Below are 22,249 nucleotides of genomic sequence, written 5' to 3'. Positions count from 1 at the left end.
CTTGGGGCATTTCTTCCATCTTTCTCATAGTTGATATATTGGACATCTTCCACTTTCCAACAGCTGGGGAAAGCAGGACAGTCAGCATGGGAGCTCCAGAAGTTCATGGCCCAGATCCTCCCTTCCTTGCTTCATCCAATAGATCCGCAAGAGCTTGCTGTAAGGTTGGGACCCCCTCTTCTGCACAGACCTCCTTGAGACCTTTCCCTGGTGCAGAAGCAGCTGCCCAGCATGAACATTTGTGCTCTCTGAGATGGGACCAGGGTTGCATTCTGCTTTGTCCACCAGCCTCTGCAGCTTTATTTCTGAATCAAAGATGGAGAAACCACCATGGGTCTTCTTCTGGGAACTGCTTTGGCCAAGGGTGGTAGACAACCCACCCATTTGGCATGGCAAAATCCAGTCACTGTCAGATTTGGATTTTCATTTCATTTTATGTGAAGTCAAATAAGAGCTAAAAATAGTCACTGTGACGTTTGAAAGCCTTCCCTCTGTGCCACTACCTTGCTCATACCCTACCTAGGTATTTACTGCCAGCCACTGTCAGCCACTGCTGGAGACATGTCTGCCCTGGACATGCTGATGTGCCCTGGTTTTTGAACTGTTTTTTGTTGTGTCTTTAATGGCAGCAAAGACATTAAGTGAGAAGGGTTCCTCCTGCCTGCAGCTTGTGCAAGTTCTAGGAACCACCAGCCTGACTGGGGACTTCAACTTCGTCTGAACAAGCAACATCTGTGTTTGGCCAATGTTATGCCTCCTCAGAACAACCAGAAGTTCAGGTCCTTTACAGTGAGCTTCAAGTCTAGAGCTTGTGTTGCAATGTCTCATCTGGGTTAGAAGAAAGCTCAGACCAGGACTAAATTTGAACCTGCTCATTTCACAGCACGGCCATTTGATACCCAAGTCAGGCTGCATTATTTCCAGAGCCAAACCTGCCTGACCAGAGAAGGTCCCTTTCATGTTCTGCTCTGCTCACCACAAAGAGACAAGCATGTTTTATGTACTGGCTCAGCGATACACAGTCCTGAGCTTTTGAAGGCTTTGATTTGTCCCAGTTACCCTGCAACTGCTGTTTTCCCATTTCATCTTTCCTGTCCTACACAAGCTTTTCTCTGAGTTCTGACTCATCAGTGTTAAATGGCAAAATTTGTATCAGGAGGTTATTCAAGGTCATTGCTTTGGAAAGCAAACCGGACTTCTGTGGCCAGACAAGAAGTGATAGATCTATTGCAAACCATTGCCTGCAAGTTTGCCTGAGCAGCTTGCTCTTCCCTACAGCTAGGAGCCCTGATGCACTCCACGTGAGAGCCAAGGAGCTGCCAAGAACAGAGATTTTAGAGGAAGGACATGGCAGGGGACTGTCCTGGCAATCCGCAAGGCTGAGCCTATCCTGGGGAGCACAGCCCCAGAAAGACCATAACAGCTTCCCCCTCTTCACAGGGTGTAAAGCAAGTCTTAGAAGTGGTAGAAAAAAGCTTTTGTGCACAGGGCAAGTGCTGAGGTGCAGAGCCAGGAGGGCAGAGACCATAGAACTATGTTGTCATCAGTGGGTCCTCCTCAACACAGGAGTGCTGGAAAGGCTTGGTCAGGAAACAGGTATCTCAGCGAAGGCTGATGAGAGATCTCCAAGTCACTAATAGCTGGTTGGGTAGCAAAGATATGGGAGAAACCTTGAAGTACAAAAATAGACACCACAACCTGTCCTCGCTGAAGATGTAGCTGTATCACACACGCAATGGCAGCTTGGTTTTGACTGGAGTTTCCACCCCATGGAAGCTTATTTCTTGTTGAAACTGGGTGACAGCACAACCCCCCCGCCTCATTCTCCCTGGGAAACTGAGCAACCCTTTCCCATAGAGCAGGAGGATCTCCGCCTTAATGATTGATATGTTTGTTCAATGCTATCCGAACAGCTAGTTTTGCTCTTGCTCCAGCTTGCTCTGAGGACATGACTGCAGACCACAGAGATCTCCTGCCCGAGTTTTCCATGGGCCAAGCTGATCCACAGGTCTGGAAGGACATTGTCACCTTCGCTGAAGGAGTTCAAGTAGTGACCATCTAGCACAGAGGAAGATAGAACAGGGCACAAAGTGCCCCTAACTTTTTGGGGTGGTATCACCAGTGATAACAGTTTTTCTTAGTGTATTTTTCTCTGTCAGCATGAAATACCTCTGTTTTGGATGTACCTATGTTTATTGTGGTTTTCACCAATGGGATTATTTTTTGTTTGTTTTCCTAAATTGAAACACACATGCAAGAGCAGGATGTGGCACTTTGTAAGAGATTTGTCTAATGACAGGTCCTTTTCCCCACACCCAGCTGAGGTCCTGGAGGAAGAGGGCTGATTTGGTATCTCAGTGGGAAGCTAAAACCGCTCACATGGCATTTTATTGAGCACAAATGTCAGGACTCAGATCCAGGGCTGACAGCACAATCCAAGCAATCCAAAGGGCAGCATTCATTTACCTGCAAACTCTTCTACAGTGGCTTGTGCAAACCAGAGCATGTTGTGGAAAACAGAGTATCTGCAATGCTTTTGGTGGATATAGCATGTAGGAGAGGAGCTGTAGTGTTTTGAAGAACATAGAGAGGATAGAGTGCAAAAATAGTTGGGGTTTGTGTATTTCTTTTTATTTTGTCTTGTTGTTCTTTGTTTTGTTTGTTTTGTTGTTTTGTTTTTGAGTCACCTGGGGTACTGAAGAAAATGCAATGAAACTCAAAGAAGTCTAAGAAGTATAAAATATTTGCAGGAACTTAAGCACCTACAAACACATACAAGAAAAGAGTGAAAACCATGCTGAGAAGTGCCATGGAATTAAGTAGGTATTTCATTATCAACTTGATGATCCAAGGCTCCTTTTATGCAGTATGATGTTACCGTGCACTGACAGCCTTAACCACAGGTATCCAAGAAAGAACATAAATACAAGTAAAAGGTTAAGAAGTGGCAGGGAAAGCCACTGGCATGCAATTGCTAGAGCAGAAAACATGCAAGATATTACTGGTTGTCAAGAAGGGGAAACTTTCGTAACAGCTTCCCATTTGGGGCAAGCTGCTTATGTGTGGAGCAGACATTCTAATGACTTCTAATGGCCCTACAGTGTTACATGAATGGTATTTCCTGTCTCAACACTCCTAAAGTGTTGTCCCAAGAAAGGCCAACATAATAAGTCCTCTCTTGTTCAGTGACCTGCAGAGTAAGATCAACAGTTGTTGAAAGGTCTTGCAATGCAGCAGATGTCAGGGAAAAAAAATCTTGTAAGTGTAATTAAGCAATAGAACAGGTGCCCAAAGTGTTGGTGGGATGTCCGTCTGTGGAGATGCTCTGAACTAGGCAGGACAAAGTACTGAGCAGCCTGGTCTGGCTGGAAAATTGCCCTGCTTTGAGACTAGGTAGAGACCAGAGACCTCCTAGGGTCTGTCCAGCTTAACCCACGTCTGTATCAGAAAAAGCAAAGAGCGGCAGGAGAAATGTCGCACCTCATGATTGACACACACACAGTCGGACCACAGAAGACTGTTGATGAGGAAGCCTCCTGAGCAGAGACTTTGGTGGGACTAACCCCACAGGGTCAGGAGCTTTGCAAGGTGGGGACAGTACTGGGCAGCCAGGACTGCTCTGCTGAGCCACCCAGCTCCATGAAGCAGAGTCCTGCAGCAGCTCCCTACATGAAGCAAGGCATGTATCTGAGCACCAGAACTCCCCAAGCTCCTCCTGCTCAGCAGAAATGTCTGGCTGTCCTCTAGACTCACTATTCCCCATCCAGGCATCATCCAGAGGGACAGAACCAGGGATGCTGCTTTACCTCTGGGCAGCCTGGTGAAGTGAAGCAAAGGAGGGAAGGGCTTCGAGGTCAAAGTGAATGCATTACCTGTGAACTTCTTGGATGTCATATCTGCCTCTTCTCCTGAGCTCTTCTGCAGCTACAAGGCCTCATGTAGTGCCCCAATTGTGCCCATGAAGTTTGAAGTACTTGGTGCTGAGACAACATAAAGTTTTGTCCCCTCCTTACTCCATAAATTGCAGGCATGACTTCCTTCAAACATATAACATGAGTAATGCTGGGTGTGGCTGCATGTGGCTCTGCAAACCCTCCAACGTCCAGTGGTGTTTTAGGTAGTTCAAAAGACCTCACTGCTCCCCCAAACCCACAGGGCAGCCACATCTGCCCAGTAGCTACATTCAGGTGTCCGTGTCTGCTGAGACCCAATTTCGACATCACTGAAGGCATCATTCCAGAATCTCATGTCCTCTGTGCATGGACCATGCTTCATTACGCATGATGAAGCTTTTCAAGAGCTCATCACAGCACACAGAGACCCAGCAGTAATGCAGAGACCACTGGGCATGCTTGCCTCCAGCACTGCTCCTATATCACAGCCTTCCTACAGCTAGAGCAGGTGACACTGGCTGCACTTCAGCCCAAAGCCAAACCTTCAGATGTCTCCAGAAGTCTCCTGCACAAGGCAGGGAGGCCCCTTTCACCAACCCACTGGTCCAGCAAGGGACCATCACAACCTGTCTATCCCAGTAAGATGCTGTAGCACCAGGTCCACAGGCTGCTTCCTTATTTTGTTCCAGAAACAAGAGTGGCATCCAAGAAAGAGGAGGTCACAGTAGCTTGACATCTATGATGGATCAGCAGTCAAGCGTTCAAGTGAGATGCTGGCGAGGAACAACCAGTAGCTTTCACCTACAGGAACCAGCTGCCCTTGGCAGCTTGGCCGTTGAGAAGGGCCTCTGGGAACCCTGGAAAATTCAGGCCCCAGAAAGCTGCCCCAGTCCCTGGTCTCTGGGCAGCTCAGACCATGGCCATGGCACAGCCAAGACCGTGATGAGACCAGCCCTCTCGTGATGCTCATGGATCTCTCCCCCTGCCTCCAGAGCCCTTCACAGCCCTCCCTTGCTCCCTGGGGACCCCAAGGCTTTTGGCACATGACCGACAAGCAGTTCATCTCCTTTTCAAGCCAGCCATCCATGGCTTGCTCTTCCAGGAGACTGTGAGCCCTGTAGCAAAATTGTGTTTGGAGACCCTTTATCTAGGGTCCATTAACACTGCTGGCCGTGGGTGTGCCACCCAACAGATTGTGAGAAGGCAGCTGTGGATGGCACTTCATGCTGTTTCCTGGTGGAAAAATAAATAAATAAATAAACAAATAAACAAACAAACAAACAAACAAATAAATAAATAAAACACTCGTCCCTGGTGCATACGGATTGGGTTTGGACCACTGGGAATGGTTCTGAGATGCAGGGCTGTGGCTGGGGTGTGAAGAGCTACACCTGAGGACCACCAGCAGGAGCACAGCTCCCTCGCTGGCAGATGTCAGAAGCAATGAGAAGAGCCCAAGCCTAGGAATTACCTTGCCTGCTACATACTGATGGGCTAAAAACAGCTTTTGCATTTGGTTGCTGTTCAAAGACCAAAGCACTCGCTCAAACCCAGCTCCCAGCCTTGTCCCAGCACAGAGCCATCCCCCCAGCACCTCCAGCGTTGGAGACAACCTCCACCAGCAGATGTGACATGACAGCCTTCCCCACCACCATGGCTCGAGGGTCCGATACTAATCCAGTCTTATGCTATGGACAGGCTTGGTGGCTCCCAGGCGTGGATGAGGCTTCCCCGGGCCTTGCTGCTCCCCTGAAGAGAGAGGACACATGTTTTGTACAAGCAGGGGCAACCCTGCTGTGGCCCTGCAATGTGTTGCTTGCGGGACTGTGGTCCCCACAGATCTCAGGAACAGGATTGACCCTTTTGTTCTCCAGCAGCCTGTGTCCAGAAACTTTCTCCTCGAGCTGCCCCTCACATAAAGACAGACCTGTGTTTTATAGTGAAGCCAAGCTATAAAAGGATGCAGAGTGTGAACATCAGTGGAGAATAAGACTAGCTTTTGGCTCAGAGGATGGTGAGCAAACAACCAGAATGTGCATGGCCATTAATCAACAAAACAAAAGCCAAAGTCAAGGTGTGCTTTCCCTCACCAAGAAAGTGCTGAAAAATATGGAGGGACCTGAGGACACTCAGGGGGTTGCTCCACCACTCCGCAGCCCAGCATCAGTCAGTCCTCGAAGTTAATGCCATGCTTCTGCCCAGCTGCCATCCTGCAATGCTTTACAAAATAGCTTCAGAGAGAGCGGATGATGGGGGTTAGGCATATATCAATGGAATTGCACAAAACCTTGCTTCTCTCTCTGGTGACAAAGGAGGACAGCAATCCAGTCACAGAGGTGCTCTGTTTTTGTTTTTTGTTTGTTTGTTTCCAGTAGTGGACTTCACACTCTACTGCTAACAAACCAGGAAAAAAATGAACTCGAGCTTTTTGTTAAATTAAACTCAACAGTACAGAAAAGCCTCTCCTGATGTTCTTCAAAAGGAGCAAAAATAAGCTTCATAACCAGCTAGAAAACAAGGAGGGAACTATAGAGGAGCTTATTTCTTCCCCTCTCACTCCTCCACAGCTGCAAAGAGAAGAAATACAGAGTCAACCAAGGCACAGTGGCAGTGCTGGGTGGCAGCAGACTGGAGGTCTGTGGACTGACCCCAGCTCACATCAGGGCCAACTTCACAGCTGCAGCATGTTGCAGAGGGCCTGAAGCATAAATGAGGACTTTGCAGATTCTTCCAGCACATGGTGATGGTGTTTTGTGCTGCTGTCACTGAAAGAGTACATCTCACTTTCCTAAAATAAAGCAGCTTCAAGCCCTCGTCTTCATCTTAGAAAATAGAATGTGTCTTGCAGCAGCAGATCTTTGTGCAACAGAAAGTCTAGCACAGATGAGGGCTACTAGGCAGGCTCCATATCCTTGCAGATAAAGATCTTGCTTGCCACAGAAACCTCTGCTGCACCTCTACTGAGCTTTCAAGTGATACCTGAACTCACCAGACTGCAGTCTGGGGCACAGGCCTCCATGCTCCTCCCCATCCACTGCTGCTCAGTGCTATTGAAATAATAGCAGAACATACTACATTGTGATGAGCACAGTGAATGCATACCACTGACCCAGCTGAAGCAGCACAAGTGTAGCTGGTGGCATTACGGTTAATAATCAGAGAATCATAGAATCACAGAATCATTAAGGTTGGAAAAGACCTCCAAGATCATCTGGTCCAACCTTTCCTAAACACCCCAAGGGACGGTGACTCCACCACCTCCCTGGGCAACCCATCCCAATGCCTAATCACTCTCTCTGAGAAGAAATGTCTCCTCATTTCCAGCCTGAACCTCCCCTGGTGCAACTTGAGGCCATTCCCTCTAGTCCTATCACTAGTTACCTGTGAGAAGAGGCCGACCCCCAGCTCCCCACAGCTTCCTTTCAGGTAGTTGCAGAGAGCAATGAGGTCTCCCCTGAGCCTCCTCTTCTCCAGACCAAACAACCCCAGTGCCCTCAGCCGCTCCTCTCAGGACTTGTGTGCCAGGCCCTTCACCAGCTTCGTAGCCCTTCTCTGGATATGCTCCAGGGCCTCGATGGCCTTCTTGTAGTGAGGGGCCCAAAGCTGAACACAGTATTCGAGGTGCGGCCTCACCAGAGCAGAGTACAGGAGGACGATCACCTCCCTGGTCCTGCTGGCTGCACTAGTCCTGACACAAGCCAGGATGCCGTTGGCCTTCTTGGCCACCTGGGCACGCTGCCGGCTCATGTTCAGGCGAGCATTGACCAACACCCCCAGGTCCTTTTCCCCTGCACAGCTTTCCAGCCACCCTGCCCCAAGCCTGTAGTGTTGCATGGGGTTGTTGTGACCAAAGTGCAGGGTTGGACCGAAAGTGGCCTATCCCATCCTCCTGGCAGAGAAGGCTCCATCCCTGCAGAATTTCCACCCCGTGTGGCCATGGGCGAGCAGCACCCAGCCACCCCTCACATCTCCTCGGGGCTGTGGAGAACCACCAAATGTTCTCTCCGAGCCCAGCCTGGCCTCCACAACACCACGTGGATCCAGATGGTCCATGTAGATCGTCTCCCTCACAAATGCTTTCACAGCACCCTCTACTGCCCAAGATTTCTCTAATCCTTAGGAGATAACCATTCTGTGGAGAGCACTCAGGCCAAGACCTGTCTGCGTATGTGACCAGAGAGCATCCAGCTAAAGAGCAGGTAGCACAGAGCAGTCTAGGAAAGAGCGATTAAAGAGGCTTTGGGCAGGACCTCCTGTTATGGAGGAGGTCTGCTCTCAGCGCTGCCCAAGGGGACTGGGGACTGTGGAGCCACTGAGGCACAGCAGCTTTGGTCCCCGTGCCACCAAGGCTGTGCACCCACCCGAGTATTTCCAGGAGCACCCCTTGGCAGCACAACTGGTGGGCAGCAGCTTGCATGCTGGGCATTGACAGTCCATGAGTAGGGAGGGTGCTTGGTGCCCCTCTCTCCCCTAACTCTCTTGCCCTGGCACCAGCTCCTGTTGTGGTTTTCTTTGCAGAAAGCCCCTCCAGGAGCAGGAGGTTTTGTAAGGATTGCTGTTGAATAGACGTGACTTGGCCTCTATCAAAACAAAGAGAATTTGGCTTTGGTGTTTCCTGAAAGGTCATGTGTGTTTCAAAATATTGTGTTCAAAGCACAGTTTCAAATGACAACAAAAACTTTCAAAAGTTTGGAAAAAATAATCTCAAGAAAATTTAAGAGATTTCAGAATACATAAATTTTAAAATCTCTGAAAAATTCCATTTCAGAACCCAAGCAAGTCCAAAACTTCCATGTTTTCCTGTGGCTACCACTGCAGTCAGCAACAGCTTCAGATGATTCCTTGAACCCCCAGTGCCCACGAGGTAGAGGAGCTTTCTCCTACTAGTTCAGTGTCTCTTGCTGTGGTTCAGTGGTTCTCAGCCAGACAGAAGTCATACTCCCCTGCTCTATGGGCAGACAAAACTTGTGTGTGTTGGAAATTTGCTACCATTACTCAGGCCAACTCACACTAGTCCTGCTGGGATTTGATACCTACCAGCAGCACAAATGATAAAGCAGTCCAACAGTTTGATTTGTGGTTGCTTTCGAGTAATACCCTCTTCTCTCTTCCCTTTAGTGGGCTTTTGTTGTTGCAAGAGGAAAATAAAATAATTTTTAAAACCTATGAGGTAAGCCTGGCTTTTCAGCTCAGAATTCTTTATTTCTCTTTTAATTTTGTAGATGGATTTTTTTTTTAATTGCTGTTCTTCTTTCTTTGGACAGATGAGAGAATTGTGTTATTTCTCCAATAACAAATGCAGCCAGTAGGAAAAATAAAGTAACATATTTTTTAGGAGAAAGCAAAGGGCAGTAATCCAAATATCTACAAATATGTCAGGTCAAGGTTAAGAAGAAGGGTGTCTGAATGCATTGATTCTTCCCAACACAAATGCAGGGCGCATTTCAGGACATGTTCGTGCACTTGTAGCTGTGCCACCATCATTGCTTAAATGATAACGTATTTATAATAGTATATTTGAGACAGAATAAAAAGTGCCGCACAGGAGCAGTTGGGAGAGAGGAGTGAGAAACTGGGAGAGAACCGGCCCTGCAGACCCCAAGGTGAGTGCAGAAGGAGGGCAGGATGTGCTTCAAGCACACAGCAGCAGTTCCCCTGCGGCCTGTGGAGAGGCCCCTGGTGGAGCAGGCTGTCCCCCTGCAGCCCACGGGTCCCACATGGAGCAGATCTCCACGCTGCAGCCCGTGGAGGAGCCCCTGGTGGAGCAGGTGGCTGTGGCCTGGAGGAGGCTGCAGCCCATGGGGAAAATGTGCTACCAGGGACCTGCAAGGCTGTCACAGGGAGCACAACACATTCCAAGCCTGGGAGCATAGATTGTGTTGTGATGCTGAGTCTAACAAGCCCCTGTGCTGTCTCCCTCACTAGGTGGTATTCGGTATGTGCTGTATGCTGTGGACCCTCCCTGTTCATTGCCAGATAATGGGCTAAAATTGCAGCTGCCTGATATAAATCCCTTCTGCAATGTGCTGGATGGCTGGGTATACAAATGCAGTCCAGATGTCCCATCCACTACAGGCTGCAGCATGCACAAGTCTTATTTCTGCAGATGGCAGATAAGCCTCTTAGTAAGAAAATGTCAATGCTTCAGGAGATCTGATTGTGGCTGATTTTACTGGCTTGTTCACACCTTAATAGTCTATGCAATAATTCAGGGCTGATTGAGGTCGTTCTGGAGGCCTTCCAGCCTGATTTTATCAGTGCTTGAGGAGAGGGAGGGAATACTCATGGGGTTGCAGAGATGGCAGTAGTGAGATATGGACTGGGACTGGTGCAGAAGGGACCCAGGGGACACGACTCCATCCTGGTGGCGTAGCAAGCCTCAGCAGATGTTCTGGGTCCTCTCTGGAAAGTCCCCATCCCGCACAAGAGTGCGCTGAGGTCTGAGGTCACTGGGAACAACTTGGTGAATGTTTAGCTCCTGTTCTTCTCTCTTTCCATCAGGCTCAAGTAATATGGAAAGTAATATGGGAAGTAACACAGACCCAGACTTGGTGTATGGGACCAGGAGTAGCCATGGCTAGATCAGGAGACTCTCTGAAGGCCTCTCCCCAAGGAAAGGTGAGTTGCGTCGGTGTTAATATACGCTGGGGGGCAGGAGTGGTTTGTTGTCAACATACTTGATCCTGCCTTTCTGCCTTTCCTCCTCTCCCTGCAGGGGAAAAATCAGGCTCTGGGCTGAGTCACTGCTCGTGAGAGGTGCGGCTGGGAGAGCTTTTGGCCCTGCCTTAAGCTAGTCGTTAGTGAAAACCAGTCATTACAGCTTTGGATTGAGGTGGGCTTATCTAGGCTTCCCAAAGAGCTCCTGTTTGTCTTTTAACAAGCTCTGCTTGACCAGATCTAGCAGGTATTAACGTCAGGAGAGATGACAGGAGCCAGACCCCAGATCACACTGCTCCCTCTAAGCTGGGTCGTTGCAATATGCAAGCGCGTAGGCAGCTTGGCGAGGGGTGGAGTGCTGGCTTGGAAGGCAGTGCTGCCAAAAATCCACCCACGGCCCATGCCAGCCTTCGCCAGCTCTGCAGAGCCCCCCTGGCAGCGGTGGACTGAGGACACTGCCAGCTGCGAAGCGGTGCAGCCCACAGGAGGCACGCGGGGCAGGCTAACATCGCCTAACAGGGGCCACGTTTAGTGCACGCCGACACATGGAGGTAACCACGCAGGTGGGGGTGGCCGTGCACAGACACCCAGCAGAGAAAGTCACCTCATGCAGTGCTCCCGGCAGGCGTCCCACGTGCTGTGTGAGAAAGGGCACGTCCTCCCGATGAAACTGCTCCCGTGGGAGCGCAAGGCAGCTTCATCCCCAGCCCCTTCCACCCCGGTACAGGCAGGGAGCGGTCTGGCAGCAGCACGCTGGCCCCATGGAGGCCATGGGCAATGTCAGATCACACTGCACTGCATTGGGTGGGAATGGCCTATTCGCCATGTGTCTCTCCTCTTCTGGGTAATATTCCCACGTGAGCCTGGATAGGAAGGGTGTCACCTTTTGGAGCGATTCCAGTTCTTGGGTAAATTACACATTAGTGGGAGAAGGGATTAGGGGGAGTGGCGACCTGCGGCACTGCCAGGTGCGCGGAGCAGAGGGATAACAGCCTGGTGTGTGGGGGGAGAGTGCAGCACAGAGAGCACGCTCCTCTCCCTCCTGCTCGGCAGATCCTGGGACGAAGGCACCTGTCCTGCTGCAGCAGACGAGCTGATGGGTAACCGTTCCTCCTTCTGTGCTTGAACTGCGTCTGTGTGGGCGTCAGGAGAGAGGTGCAGTGAGCTGAAGAGTCCCGCGGAGGGGGGGGACAACAGAACAGTTGTTTTCTGCTCAAGGGAGGGATGGTGGGGATGCTCAGAAGTCAGGAACGTGCTGCTGGTGCAAGAGGTTTCTCTCTGCTGCTGAGCCAATGGTCCTTTGGCTGCCAATTTACAGAGGGGTTATTTTTCCAGGTTGGCTGTTGCAAGGGAAGGTCCGTCCTGAGCTAGGCTCTTCCCTTGAAATTGCATGCTATTCCCATGATGTTGCACCATGAAAAATGCTTTCTATCTCTTTCTGTCTCTTTCTGTCTCCCCTTGCTTTGCTTTTCAATACAAAGCAAAAAGACAGACCCAGGCATCTTCGGGAGTGGAGCCATCGGCAGCACACACAGCCGCTACCCTGCTGAGCCTCCCTCCTCTGCCCGCTGGTCCTGGTGGCCCTGCCCTCCTCATGAGCATGGTGAGAAAGACCCTGCAGCTGCCTGTGGCTGACCCCAGCTGCCATGGGCAATGCAATGCCTGGCAGCCCCAGGTGCTTGGGTTGGATGCAGGGAACCCTTCTCCCCCAGAGCAGGGAGGTCCCTGGGGAGGTGGGGGGTCTCCATTGGCTGGGCCATGCCACAACCACCAGGACCCAGTGCTGGTGATAGCCCTGCTGTGAGTAGGACATGGGCAAAGGACCTCCCAATGCCCCCTCCAGCAGCACAGCAGTGCTGGTGTGATCCTGCCCACATCTGCTCCAGAGACAGCAAAGGGAGTAGGTGGCCTTCTTCCCCTCTGTGCAACCACCTCCTGCAGCAAGGAAAGCCAGTTACTCCAGCCAGAGAGAGATGATGGAAACCTGCTTGCTCTCCTCCTTTCCTTGGCCAGCAAGATATTTTGCAGGGAGGCAGTGGGGTGGATTGCAGTGGGGTTTGGCCGGGCTCATCAGCTGGTCTCCATGCTGCCTCAGTGTGACCACAGCATGATCTGAGATCCTTTCTAGCCCTGAGCATGCTGACTCGATGCCTGTGCTGTGAAAGCCACGCACATGCAGGAGCAGTGGGGCCCCCATGCGGGCTCCTCAAAAGGCCTGAAGTCTTGGTACAGCATTTGTGCCATCAGGGAGAAGAGAAGGTCTCCTGGGACAGTACATCATGCTGGTTTGCAAACAAATCCAAAGTGTCCTAAGGTTTCTACAGTCTTACCTCCAGCCATAAAGAGAGCCCAACCAAAAGTGTTATAAACAAAACCTCCATTATCCTAAAATTTAAAATCGTGTGATTTACTTCTGACTAGTTCGGCTAGTTTAACCAAATTATTCTGACTATCTGAAACATCATTTAAAATGAATAGTCTGTAATCCTCTCCTCAAAGACCAGGAATGCTTAGGTGGGTACAGATGTATACGTGTATGTGCATGTAAATACTTTTTCAAAATACGAGGCTCTGATGGAGAACGTGTGATTAAAATGTGATGGAGTTTGGACCCTGGCATTGTACAAGATAAGCAAAATGAGCATTTCTTAAAACAAATTGGATGATTTCAACTTTAAAATTGTTTCACCTGTTGGGTGGTCAGATTAATCTACTAATAAAAGTATAGCACATGTCAAACGCCATTCCTGTCTCCTGTGCCAGCAAGACCAATGTCTCTTATTCTCATTATATTGACACTGTTTTGCAGAGAACCATGATGTGGCTGTTCATCACCATTGCTTGTTTCATCTGCAGCACTGAAAAGTGCAACGCAAGCCCCGAGGTGTTCATGGATGTTGTAAGTCCTGCCTTCTCTCTGCTCTTTTCCTGATGTGCCAGCCCCTAAAATGCTCAAATCTTGGATATGCAAGTTATGTACTGTCACAGTCTAGATAGGACCCGTGGTCTCTGCATGTGTATTTTTACCAGAGTTTGGTGCCAGAGGTTTATTAGACCTTTTGTCTATCTGTGTATATACACACACAGATTTACAGCTGGCATTTATGGGCAGTCCAGTCTGGGTCAACTGGTTTGGTCCAGACAGCTGTCTCAGGCTTGGAGCTTCACTCTCATTGCTGCCTAGCTCTTCATAGGCATTGACTGCAAAATAAAAGTCAGCCCTGGGCCTTTCTTTACTAGACCTGAGTGAGAGAAACTCACACCTGCCAAAACTGTTAGCTGAAGTCATGGTATCTCCACAGCATTGGTGAGGGGACATAGGGAGGTCCCTACACCACCCTCCTGCTGACAGCATGAGTAACCAGATCTGGGACAGGGTGGCCAGGGCTTAGTGTGGCATCTCTCCAGGATGGAGAACCCTCACCTCCCTTCAGACCTATCCCATGTCGTCCCTCCTGTCCTGCAGGGTGAAATCGTTCGCTACCACGGGTACCCCTATGAAGAGCACGAAATTGTGACAGATGACGGTTATTACCTCACCATGCAGAGGATTCCTCATGGTAGGAACTCGGGAAGTTCAAGCACCTCCCATGAAGCAGAGACACAAGGTTCCAGCATGTTTTGCATCCGTAAGTGCCACAAGAAGGTCTGCTGGGTCCTGGGGCCTCGAAAACTTTGCTGGGCTGGAGGAGGCTATGGGAAGGTCTGCCTCAACATGAGTGGGTCCTCAGATAGGCATCCTTCCCTGTAGGATTAGCCTCGGGAGCAGAAGAAATGCAGGTGCCCACCATGCCAACCCTGTTGTTCCAGGAGGATCTACCCAAAAGAGGAGGGGAAAGATAAGGAAAATGAATGAGGCAAAGAAATCTGTCCCCAGACTTTACTCCAGTCCAAAGCCAGACAAACCCATGAGCTAAAGTACAAGGGAAGCTGGAATATGGACCCATGCACCTGGTAAAGGTATTCCTTGTAGAGCAGCTAAGAGACATTTATTACCAAAAAAACACCACATGTCCAGTCCAATGCCATCTCTCCATTTTGATTGCTTTCTGCTCCTGACTTGAGCCATTGTTTCAAAGGGAAAGGATGATGCCCCGATCTGGGCAGGGTGCCAATCTCCTGGGAAATGGGAGGACTGACATATGAACATGGCAGATGAGTGTAAAAAGCCAGATTTCTGTTCAGGTTACTTTGTCGTCTTACAGTGAGGGTCTAGAAAATAACAGAACAAAGAGAAGACAAAGAAAAAAAAAAGAGGAGGAGAGGAGAGGAGAGGAGAGGAGAGGAGAGGAGAGGAGAGGAGAGGAGAGGAGAGGAGAGGAGAGGAGAGGAGAGGAGAGGAGAGGAGAGGAGAGGAGAGGAGAGGAGAGGAGAGGAGAGGAGAGGAGAGGAGAGGAGAGGAGAGGAGAGCGGAGCAGAGCAGAGCAGAGGAACTTTTATATCAATCTTTTCATTGTGCAGCCTGTGGTAGACCTCCTGTCTGAATTCAGATATCCCTACGATGACCTATTGTGGCTGTGAAGTTGGACCGGCTTTGACCAGGGAATTGGAGCGGTCCTTCCCAAATTGAATCTTTCCATGCTCTCTTCTACTCTCTTCCTATGGCAGTTCAGGCTTTTTGGTGCTGTGTCAAAAAAAATGTGGTTTTTTTTTTGTTTTTTTTTTTTCTGGGGTGCTGGAGTTTGCCCATATGGATTGAAGTGGGCAGAAATGGGTGGAGGAGATGCTTCTGGCCCCCTCCAGTACCTATGTCTCTTGTGATGGGACTGTGGTGTGATAGATATACACAAAGCCTAGACTATGCTGGGTTTTTGGTGTCTCCTGGTCAGACACTGAGCCAAACAAAAGGCACAAGGAGGAGGCTGGTCTCCATACAATGGGCACATTCAGTGTCCAGACAGACATGGGGCATGGTTTCCTTCTTCCTGGGGGCGTAATTTACCATGCTGCATTCAGTGTGGAGTCCCACCTTTTTTTTTCAGCTTCATTTTATCAGTTTTCTCTGCCCTGGGATTACCAAAGAGCCGACACATTCACCAAAAGCACATCTCCAAAGAGGCTGAAGGTCACAGGCAAATCATTCTCCCTACACTGTAGTCAATTCTCCAGCGGGGCGCTGACAAAGCAGTATCTGAATTGTGATTAGAAAGTTATGTTAGTTGGAGAAAATGACCCTTTTCTTCTTTCTTCAGCTCCAAAGCCTGCGGTGCTCCTGCAGCATGGCCTGGTGTTGGAGGGCAGTAACTGGGTTACTAACTTGCCCAACAGCAGCCTGGGCTTCATCCTCGCGGATGCTGGCTATGATGTCTGGATAGGAAACAGCAGGGGGAACAGCTGGTCACGCAAACACAAAGAGTTTGAATATCACAACGAGAAATACTCAGCTTACAGGTATTTTCAATGAAGCTACAGAAATGCCATTAGATCTGCCCGGGAGTGCTTTCAGAAGAGTAAGCAGGTATCCGGTACTGTGTTGGGCTCCTATCCCTGGCCCTGCAGTTTCCTTAGACTGGAGAAGTGGCTCCACCAGCACAGTTGCACAAGCTGCCATTGGGCATAAAGTTTACTTCCACCACCAAGACACGACCGGGGTGCCCATATCTGCTAGAGACCTAGCAAAAATAGCCCTTCCCAAATAGTCTTTCCCTAATTTAGCCTTTTCCTGCAAACAGATTCATCCTCAAAGGTGTTCATGCAACTGGGGCTCCTCCAGGTGATAGGAGCAGATGGCACTTTCCAGAGCAAATGTACTAATCTTTTATGGGGACAAATAGCAAATAAACTTTGCAACTCAGAGGTGGCAGCACAGATCCTGCATACATGCTGGTGGGAATACTACATGGCAAAATTTGTCATGACATGCCTGTTACTCTCATCATTCTAATAGTTTAGTTACATGCCCATCTCTGTTGCAGCTTTCATGAAATGGCCATGTATGACCTTCCAGCAACAATCAACTATATTTTGCAGAAAACTGGACAGGAGCAGTTATACTATGTGGCTTACTCTCAAGGCACCACCACAGGTACTTATGAGGGCATCAGGATTAGGTTGGCTGTGCACCTCGTGTATAGATTTATATTATATTTGTGTATAGGTTTATATTATATTTGAGCAGTGGTGGTCCAAAAACTGTTGCAGCATTGGTTTTTGATTAATTCTGCTGTTGCCAGAGGCTGAAGAAGGGCTTGTGGGAGCTGCAGCTGGACTCAACATTCAAGCTGGGAGCTGAAATGCATCAGCAGTAAAAGGTCCAGGTCAGGTCACCAACATGCTCTTGTTCTTGCATGTTAGAGCACTTTCTAGGGACTCATCCAATGGCATCAGGGAGCCAAAACTCACACATAAATAGCAGGGCAGGGTCTGATTCCTTCTCACTCCCACAGGTTTCATTGCGTTTTCTTCCATTCCTGAGCTGGATCGCAAAATCAAGATGTTTTTCGCTTTGGCTCCTATCACCACAAGCTCAAACATGAAGTCACCCTTGGTCAGGGTGTTTGACCTTCCTGAGGGTCTGGTTAAGGTAGGTTCTTGCCACACACTCACCTGGTTTCCTGGTTTTCCTGTTGGTCAGTCCTTGGTTTAGCACTTGAGAAAGGTCCCACCAAAAGGAAGGTTTGCCCTGAAACACATGAACTGAGAGGGGAAGGTGAAAGTCTCTTTCATTTCCCTGCTCTCTGTCTGTCTTTTGCATTGAGCAGGGTACATTTGTACTTGTAGTCTTGAACCTGGGGAGCATTAAACCATGTAAAACATCATGCTGCCCAGTCCTAACCAGAGAAGAGTTGTTTCTAGATATTGTTTCTGGATCCTTCCTTCTAGAAGAAACTTCTTCTAGGAAAGATCCTGGCTCTTCCAGGGCCCTGATCTTTTTGGAAAAGGCGAAATTACAAAGCACAGCAAAGTTGTGGGAATGCAGACAGCAACTTCCAGGGGTGAACAGATTGCTGGGGAACATCTGGAAGAGAAATAGGAGTGTGGGCCCTTCCAAAGGGCAGGGACGGAGCTGCTGACTCACCTCCTGCCACGCTCACACAGCAGGCTTGGGGGCGTAGGGATTCACTGCTGACAGCCACCTCCATGTCACATCCCAGTGGCACAGCATGCTTGCAGCTGCCAATCCAGAGCAGATGCACAGCAAGTTCAGGTGGTTGTAGATGTCCCGGTAGACGGAGCCTTGCTCCCCATTTTCCCAACCTACGTGGCCACACAGAGCATGCCCATGCCAGCATCAGCCACACAATGTAAGGGTCCTGGTCCCCATTTTTGGTAGCCAGCATCTCCTGAGGGTTGTTCTGGCTTTGTGAGCTCTCCTCTGCGTGCTGCTGAAGCATTGTGAACCACGCTGACTGATGCCTTTGCATTTCGTAGTTCATTTTAGGACACATACTGGTCTTCGATAAGGGCGAGATTTTGCAGCAAGTGACTTCCCGTCTGTGCGGCTACACATTCTTTAAAAGCTTTTGCTCTTTGGTCCTTTACTTGCCTGGTGGGTTTACCAACAGCTTAAATGTGGTATGTATGCTACAGATTACTTGTTAAGTGATACAGTTTCTCATTGTTTAAGCCTGATTTGGCTGTGCAATCCACGTCAGGGAAAGCACGATATCCTGCTCTCACTGCCTGTCAGAAGTGGGGCAGGCTGTGGGGCTGGCCACCTGCACGGCAGACGCCCCAGTGCAGAGATTGTGTGAAACGTTCTGGGACCCCGGGACTCTTAACTCACTTAAAATACTCCAAGACTTGACGCACGTAGTGCCTCAAAGCCAATTAAAGCAGCACCGTCAGCTAGCTGCCTTCACCTGCCTTTTGCATCTTTCATTCACCGAGAAATCTGCTCCCAACAGGGCCAGCACTGCAGCAACCCAGGTTGCTCATTGCTGTGTCCAGGTGAGCTGGGGCTGTCCCTGAGGATGGAGACCCTTCACAGCTTCATGTGGGGAAGGGCTGTTTCCTCAGAGCCAGATCCTGTCACAATCGGCTCCTGCAAGTAAAATCAGTGACAGGTCCATGGAGATACCAAGGTTGGTCATGGATAGAGTCAGAGCTAGGCCACTATTTCTCAAGGAAATTGATGATGTTATTCCTTAATTTTCCAAGGAGGGAATGCTTTAGAAATAATGTGTAGAACTACTGTGATGTGTTGCACATTGTCTTTGCAACAGGGTCCTGAGCACAAGATACAGAGTTTTACTTTGATTTGAAAACCGCATAGACTGGTAATGTGACCCAGCATCCCATGAAAATTGCCAGGCTTACCGAAGGGATCTCTACAGCACCCTTCATGCTGCTGTCTGTCTGCAGTGTGGGTTTGCATGACATGGGGCTGAGCCTTGTCTTCAATGAGATAAGATGAAGCAGTTTGTGCAAATGAGAGCCCCAGCTAGCCTATGTGAGTCGAAGACATTGTATTGCTACTGAACAGGATTAAATTTATTTCTAATGGGATTTCCCCCAATGTAGAGAATAAATATCTCCATGGTTTCTTCCAGAGCCGCATAGATGTCTACTTGTCTCGCTACCCTGATTCAACATCCCTAAAAAACATGTTACATTGGCGCCAGGTAATATTTCCTGCTGTAGAATAAGATAGCATGCAACCAGGAGCCATATTCTTCTCTCTAAGCTGCCAAGGACCTCTTTTCATTACTTAGGTATAATCCTCCACTACTTTCCCTGCAGAGCTCTATGAGAGAAGGGAGAAATTTGGCATGAAACAGTTGTGCAGATGCAGTTCTTTTGGCCACAACTTTCGACAAAAGATGACCAGAAGACTTTAGAGCTGCTAGGAGATGGAGAAGGAAGGAAAAACTGGTAATAAACCAGAACAAGAGATGTTAGAGTAAAGGCTAAGAGATGAGGGTCAATAGATCCAGTATCCAAAACAATTAATCATTGAAAACATGCACAACTTCTGTTGGAGACATGGACCATGACAGACAAAGGAAACTTGCCCAGAGTTAATGACATGTGCCTTTTTTTGAGGGTAGCTCTTGGATGTGTGTTAGGTGCACTGTGTGTTTCTGGGGCTTCAGCCTCCAGGCATCTATGCTCTGCAGCTCACCAGTCACCCAAGAGAGGAGAGAGGAGAAACGTGAGCAATGCCAAGGGAACTTACAGGCCATGCTGAAATCTTCCTGGGAGTCAAGCTCTCCTTGTGAATGACAACATCACACACAACAAGCAGCATCCTCGAGCCCTGGTGGCAGGAGGCAGCAGTGGGGTCCCCTGGCTACCTCCACCATGCAGCTGTTCCCTCTGATGGCTGGCAGCAAGCCCCAGCACTGGGCTCCAGCAGGTGAACCTCCTCCAAGGAGCAGGGAGCTTATTGCACAGAGCTGGTGGAATGTCCTCCTTCTGCAACCATTGATTCCTGTTGATATAAAAAGTGTTGGTCTGACTAATTAAGTGAAAATGAAGCATCCTGTGTGACAGCACAAGCATGACAGGAAAATACAAACTGGGTACACACAGAGATAGTAGCGCCATTTGGATGGACACAGCTCATGCTTCCATCCCAGAGGAACATGAACTCTGGTCCCCTGCTGACCTTTGAAATGATGGCACACCCAGTGCTTCAATACAAAACCTTCCTAAAGCATTTCTGTTCAGTTTCAATCAGTTTATTACCATTTAGAAATGAAATACATAATTTCTAGGGCATCAGCATGCTTAATTTGTCTATCTTTTGTGCTCTTAATAGAATATGCAGTCAAAAATAGCTTCTCACTGATATTTGAAGCTGTGCAGGGGTAAATCAGCCATCCACCCTTCCTCACCTGCTTTTATCTTTCTCATGGTCTCATGCAATGCATGGAAAATAAACATAGCTCTCCTCTTCTAGCTCTATCAAACAGGGGAATTCAAATATTATGATTATGGCAGCGACAATGTGCTTCATTATAACCAGGTAAGATAAATTCATTCTCATTTGTCAGCTAGAAAGAAAGAAAAAGAAAGAAAGAAAGAAAGAAAGAAAGAAAGAAAGAAAGAGAGAGAAAGAGAGAGAGAAAGGAGAGAAAGAGAGAAAGAAAAACAAAAAAGAAAGAGAGAAAGAAAAAAGAAAAAGAAAGAAAGAAAGAAAGAAAGAAAAAGAGAGAGAGAGAAAGAGAGAGAGAAAGAACGAGAGAAAGAAAGAGAAAGAAAAGAAAGAAAGAGAAAGAGAGAGAGAGAGAAAGAAAGAAAGAAAGAAAGAAAGAAAGAAAGAAAGAAAGAAAAAAAGAGAGAGAAAGAGAGAGAGAAAGAAGGAGAGAAAGAAAGAGAGAAAGAAAAAAAAGAGAGAAAGAAAGAAAGAAAGAAAGAAAGAAAGAAAGAAAGAAAGAAAAGAAAGAAAGAAAAGAAAGAAAGAAAGAAGAAAGAAAGAAAGAAAGAAAGAAAGAAAAAAGAAAGAAAGAAAGAAAGAAAGAAAGAAAGAAAGAAAGAAAGAAGAAGGAAAGAAAGAAAGAAAGAAAGAGAAAGAAAGAAAGAAAGAAAGAAAAAGGAGGGAGGGAGGGAGGGAGGGAGGGAAGGGAAGGAAGGAAGGAAGGAAGGAAGGAAGGAAGGAAGGAAGGAAGGAAGGAAAAAAAAGCAAACGACAATGAAAATATTGCTGTGACTGAGACTGAATTTTATGGGATTTATGGAATTTACCTTGTCATATGGGATTGTACCTTTCTTATAAAGAAGAGTTGTGTGATGTCATTCATTGGTTATTTTTTGTCCCTCTGGTGAAATGTGTGGGAGTGCAAGACATAGTCAAGATCTGCAGTGATATTTTCTGGGCCATTTCTCCAGATAGGCAAGAAATTCCAAGCAGCAATCAAGAACACTTTGTATCTTCAAATTGTGACTTCCCAGGCTTTTCTTTCTCAGTAATATTATTTATCTTCCAGAGCACACCTCCTTTCTATGAGCTGGAAAATATGAAAGCACCACTTGCTGCATGGTATGGCGGCAAGGACTGGATTTCAGCCCCTGAAGATGTAAATATAACACTGCCTCGTATAACCAACATGGTGTACAAGAAGTATATTCCTGAATTCGTCCACTTCGATTTCCTTTGGGGTATGCAAGCATATGAACAAGTATACAAAGAAATTCTTGAACTGATGAAGAAGAATGCCTAGAGTTGGAAAAGTGGCAGTAATTGTTCATTTCTCCTTTGTCTTTGGGGGCTTCTTTTATTTGAAGAAAAAAAAAAAAAGTGAGGAAAAAAAGAGGGGGAAAAGGTTCATTAAACTGCTGCACTTGTTGTGGGATTATATTATTCTGGCAAGTGAGGAAAATAGGCCAATCCCATGATCAGAGAATCACATGGGATTTAGGTTAAGTAGGTGGAGGTCCTTGCAGAAGTTGGGCATGGACTTTCGACTCTGAGTCTCTCAGGTGCCTCACGCACATGGGTTTCCAGCAACAAGCAATTTCTGTGGAGCTTGGCTCTTGGCAGCTGCTGTAGGCTCTGGCCTCCCTGTGGCTGGGTTCCCAGCTGCGAACAACAGGATAGCAGCTTGGCTCTGTTGTGCATGCTGGTGTTTCAAGTGTGCTCAGACGGGACCACACAGTTCATTGCTTTACAGTCAGAAGGAGCTAAAAACTTTCTGCTAGTAATAAAAAGAGCTAGTACTGCTGATTCAGGTGACACCAAACTTGATCATACACAACAGGGTTTTCAATAAGCTGTACCGAAAAAGACCATTTTGCACAATTTTATGTAATAGTCC

The 22,249-nt window shown here is 48.1% G+C and overlaps 1 protein-coding gene across 1 annotated transcript; it reads left to right on the top strand.

The window, feature by feature from the left end:
* The first annotated feature begins 12,115 nt into the window (after positions 1-12,115).
* LOC118245147 (lipase member M-like) lies at positions 12,116-21,655 on the top strand. The gene is made up of 9 exons (XM_050711975.1): positions 12,116-12,153; positions 13,360-13,449; positions 14,017-14,145; positions 15,751-15,941; positions 16,466-16,575; positions 16,937-17,073; positions 19,043-19,114; positions 20,395-20,460; positions 21,422-21,655. Exons 1-9 carry the CDS (start codon positions 12,145-12,147, stop codon positions 21,653-21,655), a joined length of 1,038 nt encoding a protein of 345 aa, XP_050567932.1. The 5' UTR covers positions 12,116-12,144.
* Positions 21,656-22,249: the final 594 nt, after the last annotated feature.

Source organism: Cygnus atratus, chromosome 7 (genome assembly GCF_013377495.2).
Source record: "Cygnus atratus isolate AKBS03 ecotype Queensland, Australia chromosome 7, CAtr_DNAZoo_HiC_assembly, whole genome shotgun sequence".
Classification (NCBI taxonomy): Eukaryota; Metazoa; Chordata; class Aves; order Anseriformes; family Anatidae; genus Cygnus; species Cygnus atratus.
Note: the sequence above shows the minus strand (reverse complement) of the source record. Positions and strands in the feature narration are given on the sequence as shown.

Coding starts and splice junctions, on each gene's coding strand:
- LOC118245147 (XM_050711975.1), top strand. Junction 13,450..14,016: donor CCGAGGTGTTCATGGATGTT/GTAAGTCCTGCC, acceptor CCTGTCCTGCAG/GGTGAAATCGTTCGCTACCA. Junction 16,576..16,936: donor CTCTCAAGGCACCACCACAG/GTACTTATGAGG, acceptor TCACTCCCACAG/GTTTCATTGCGTTTTCTTCC.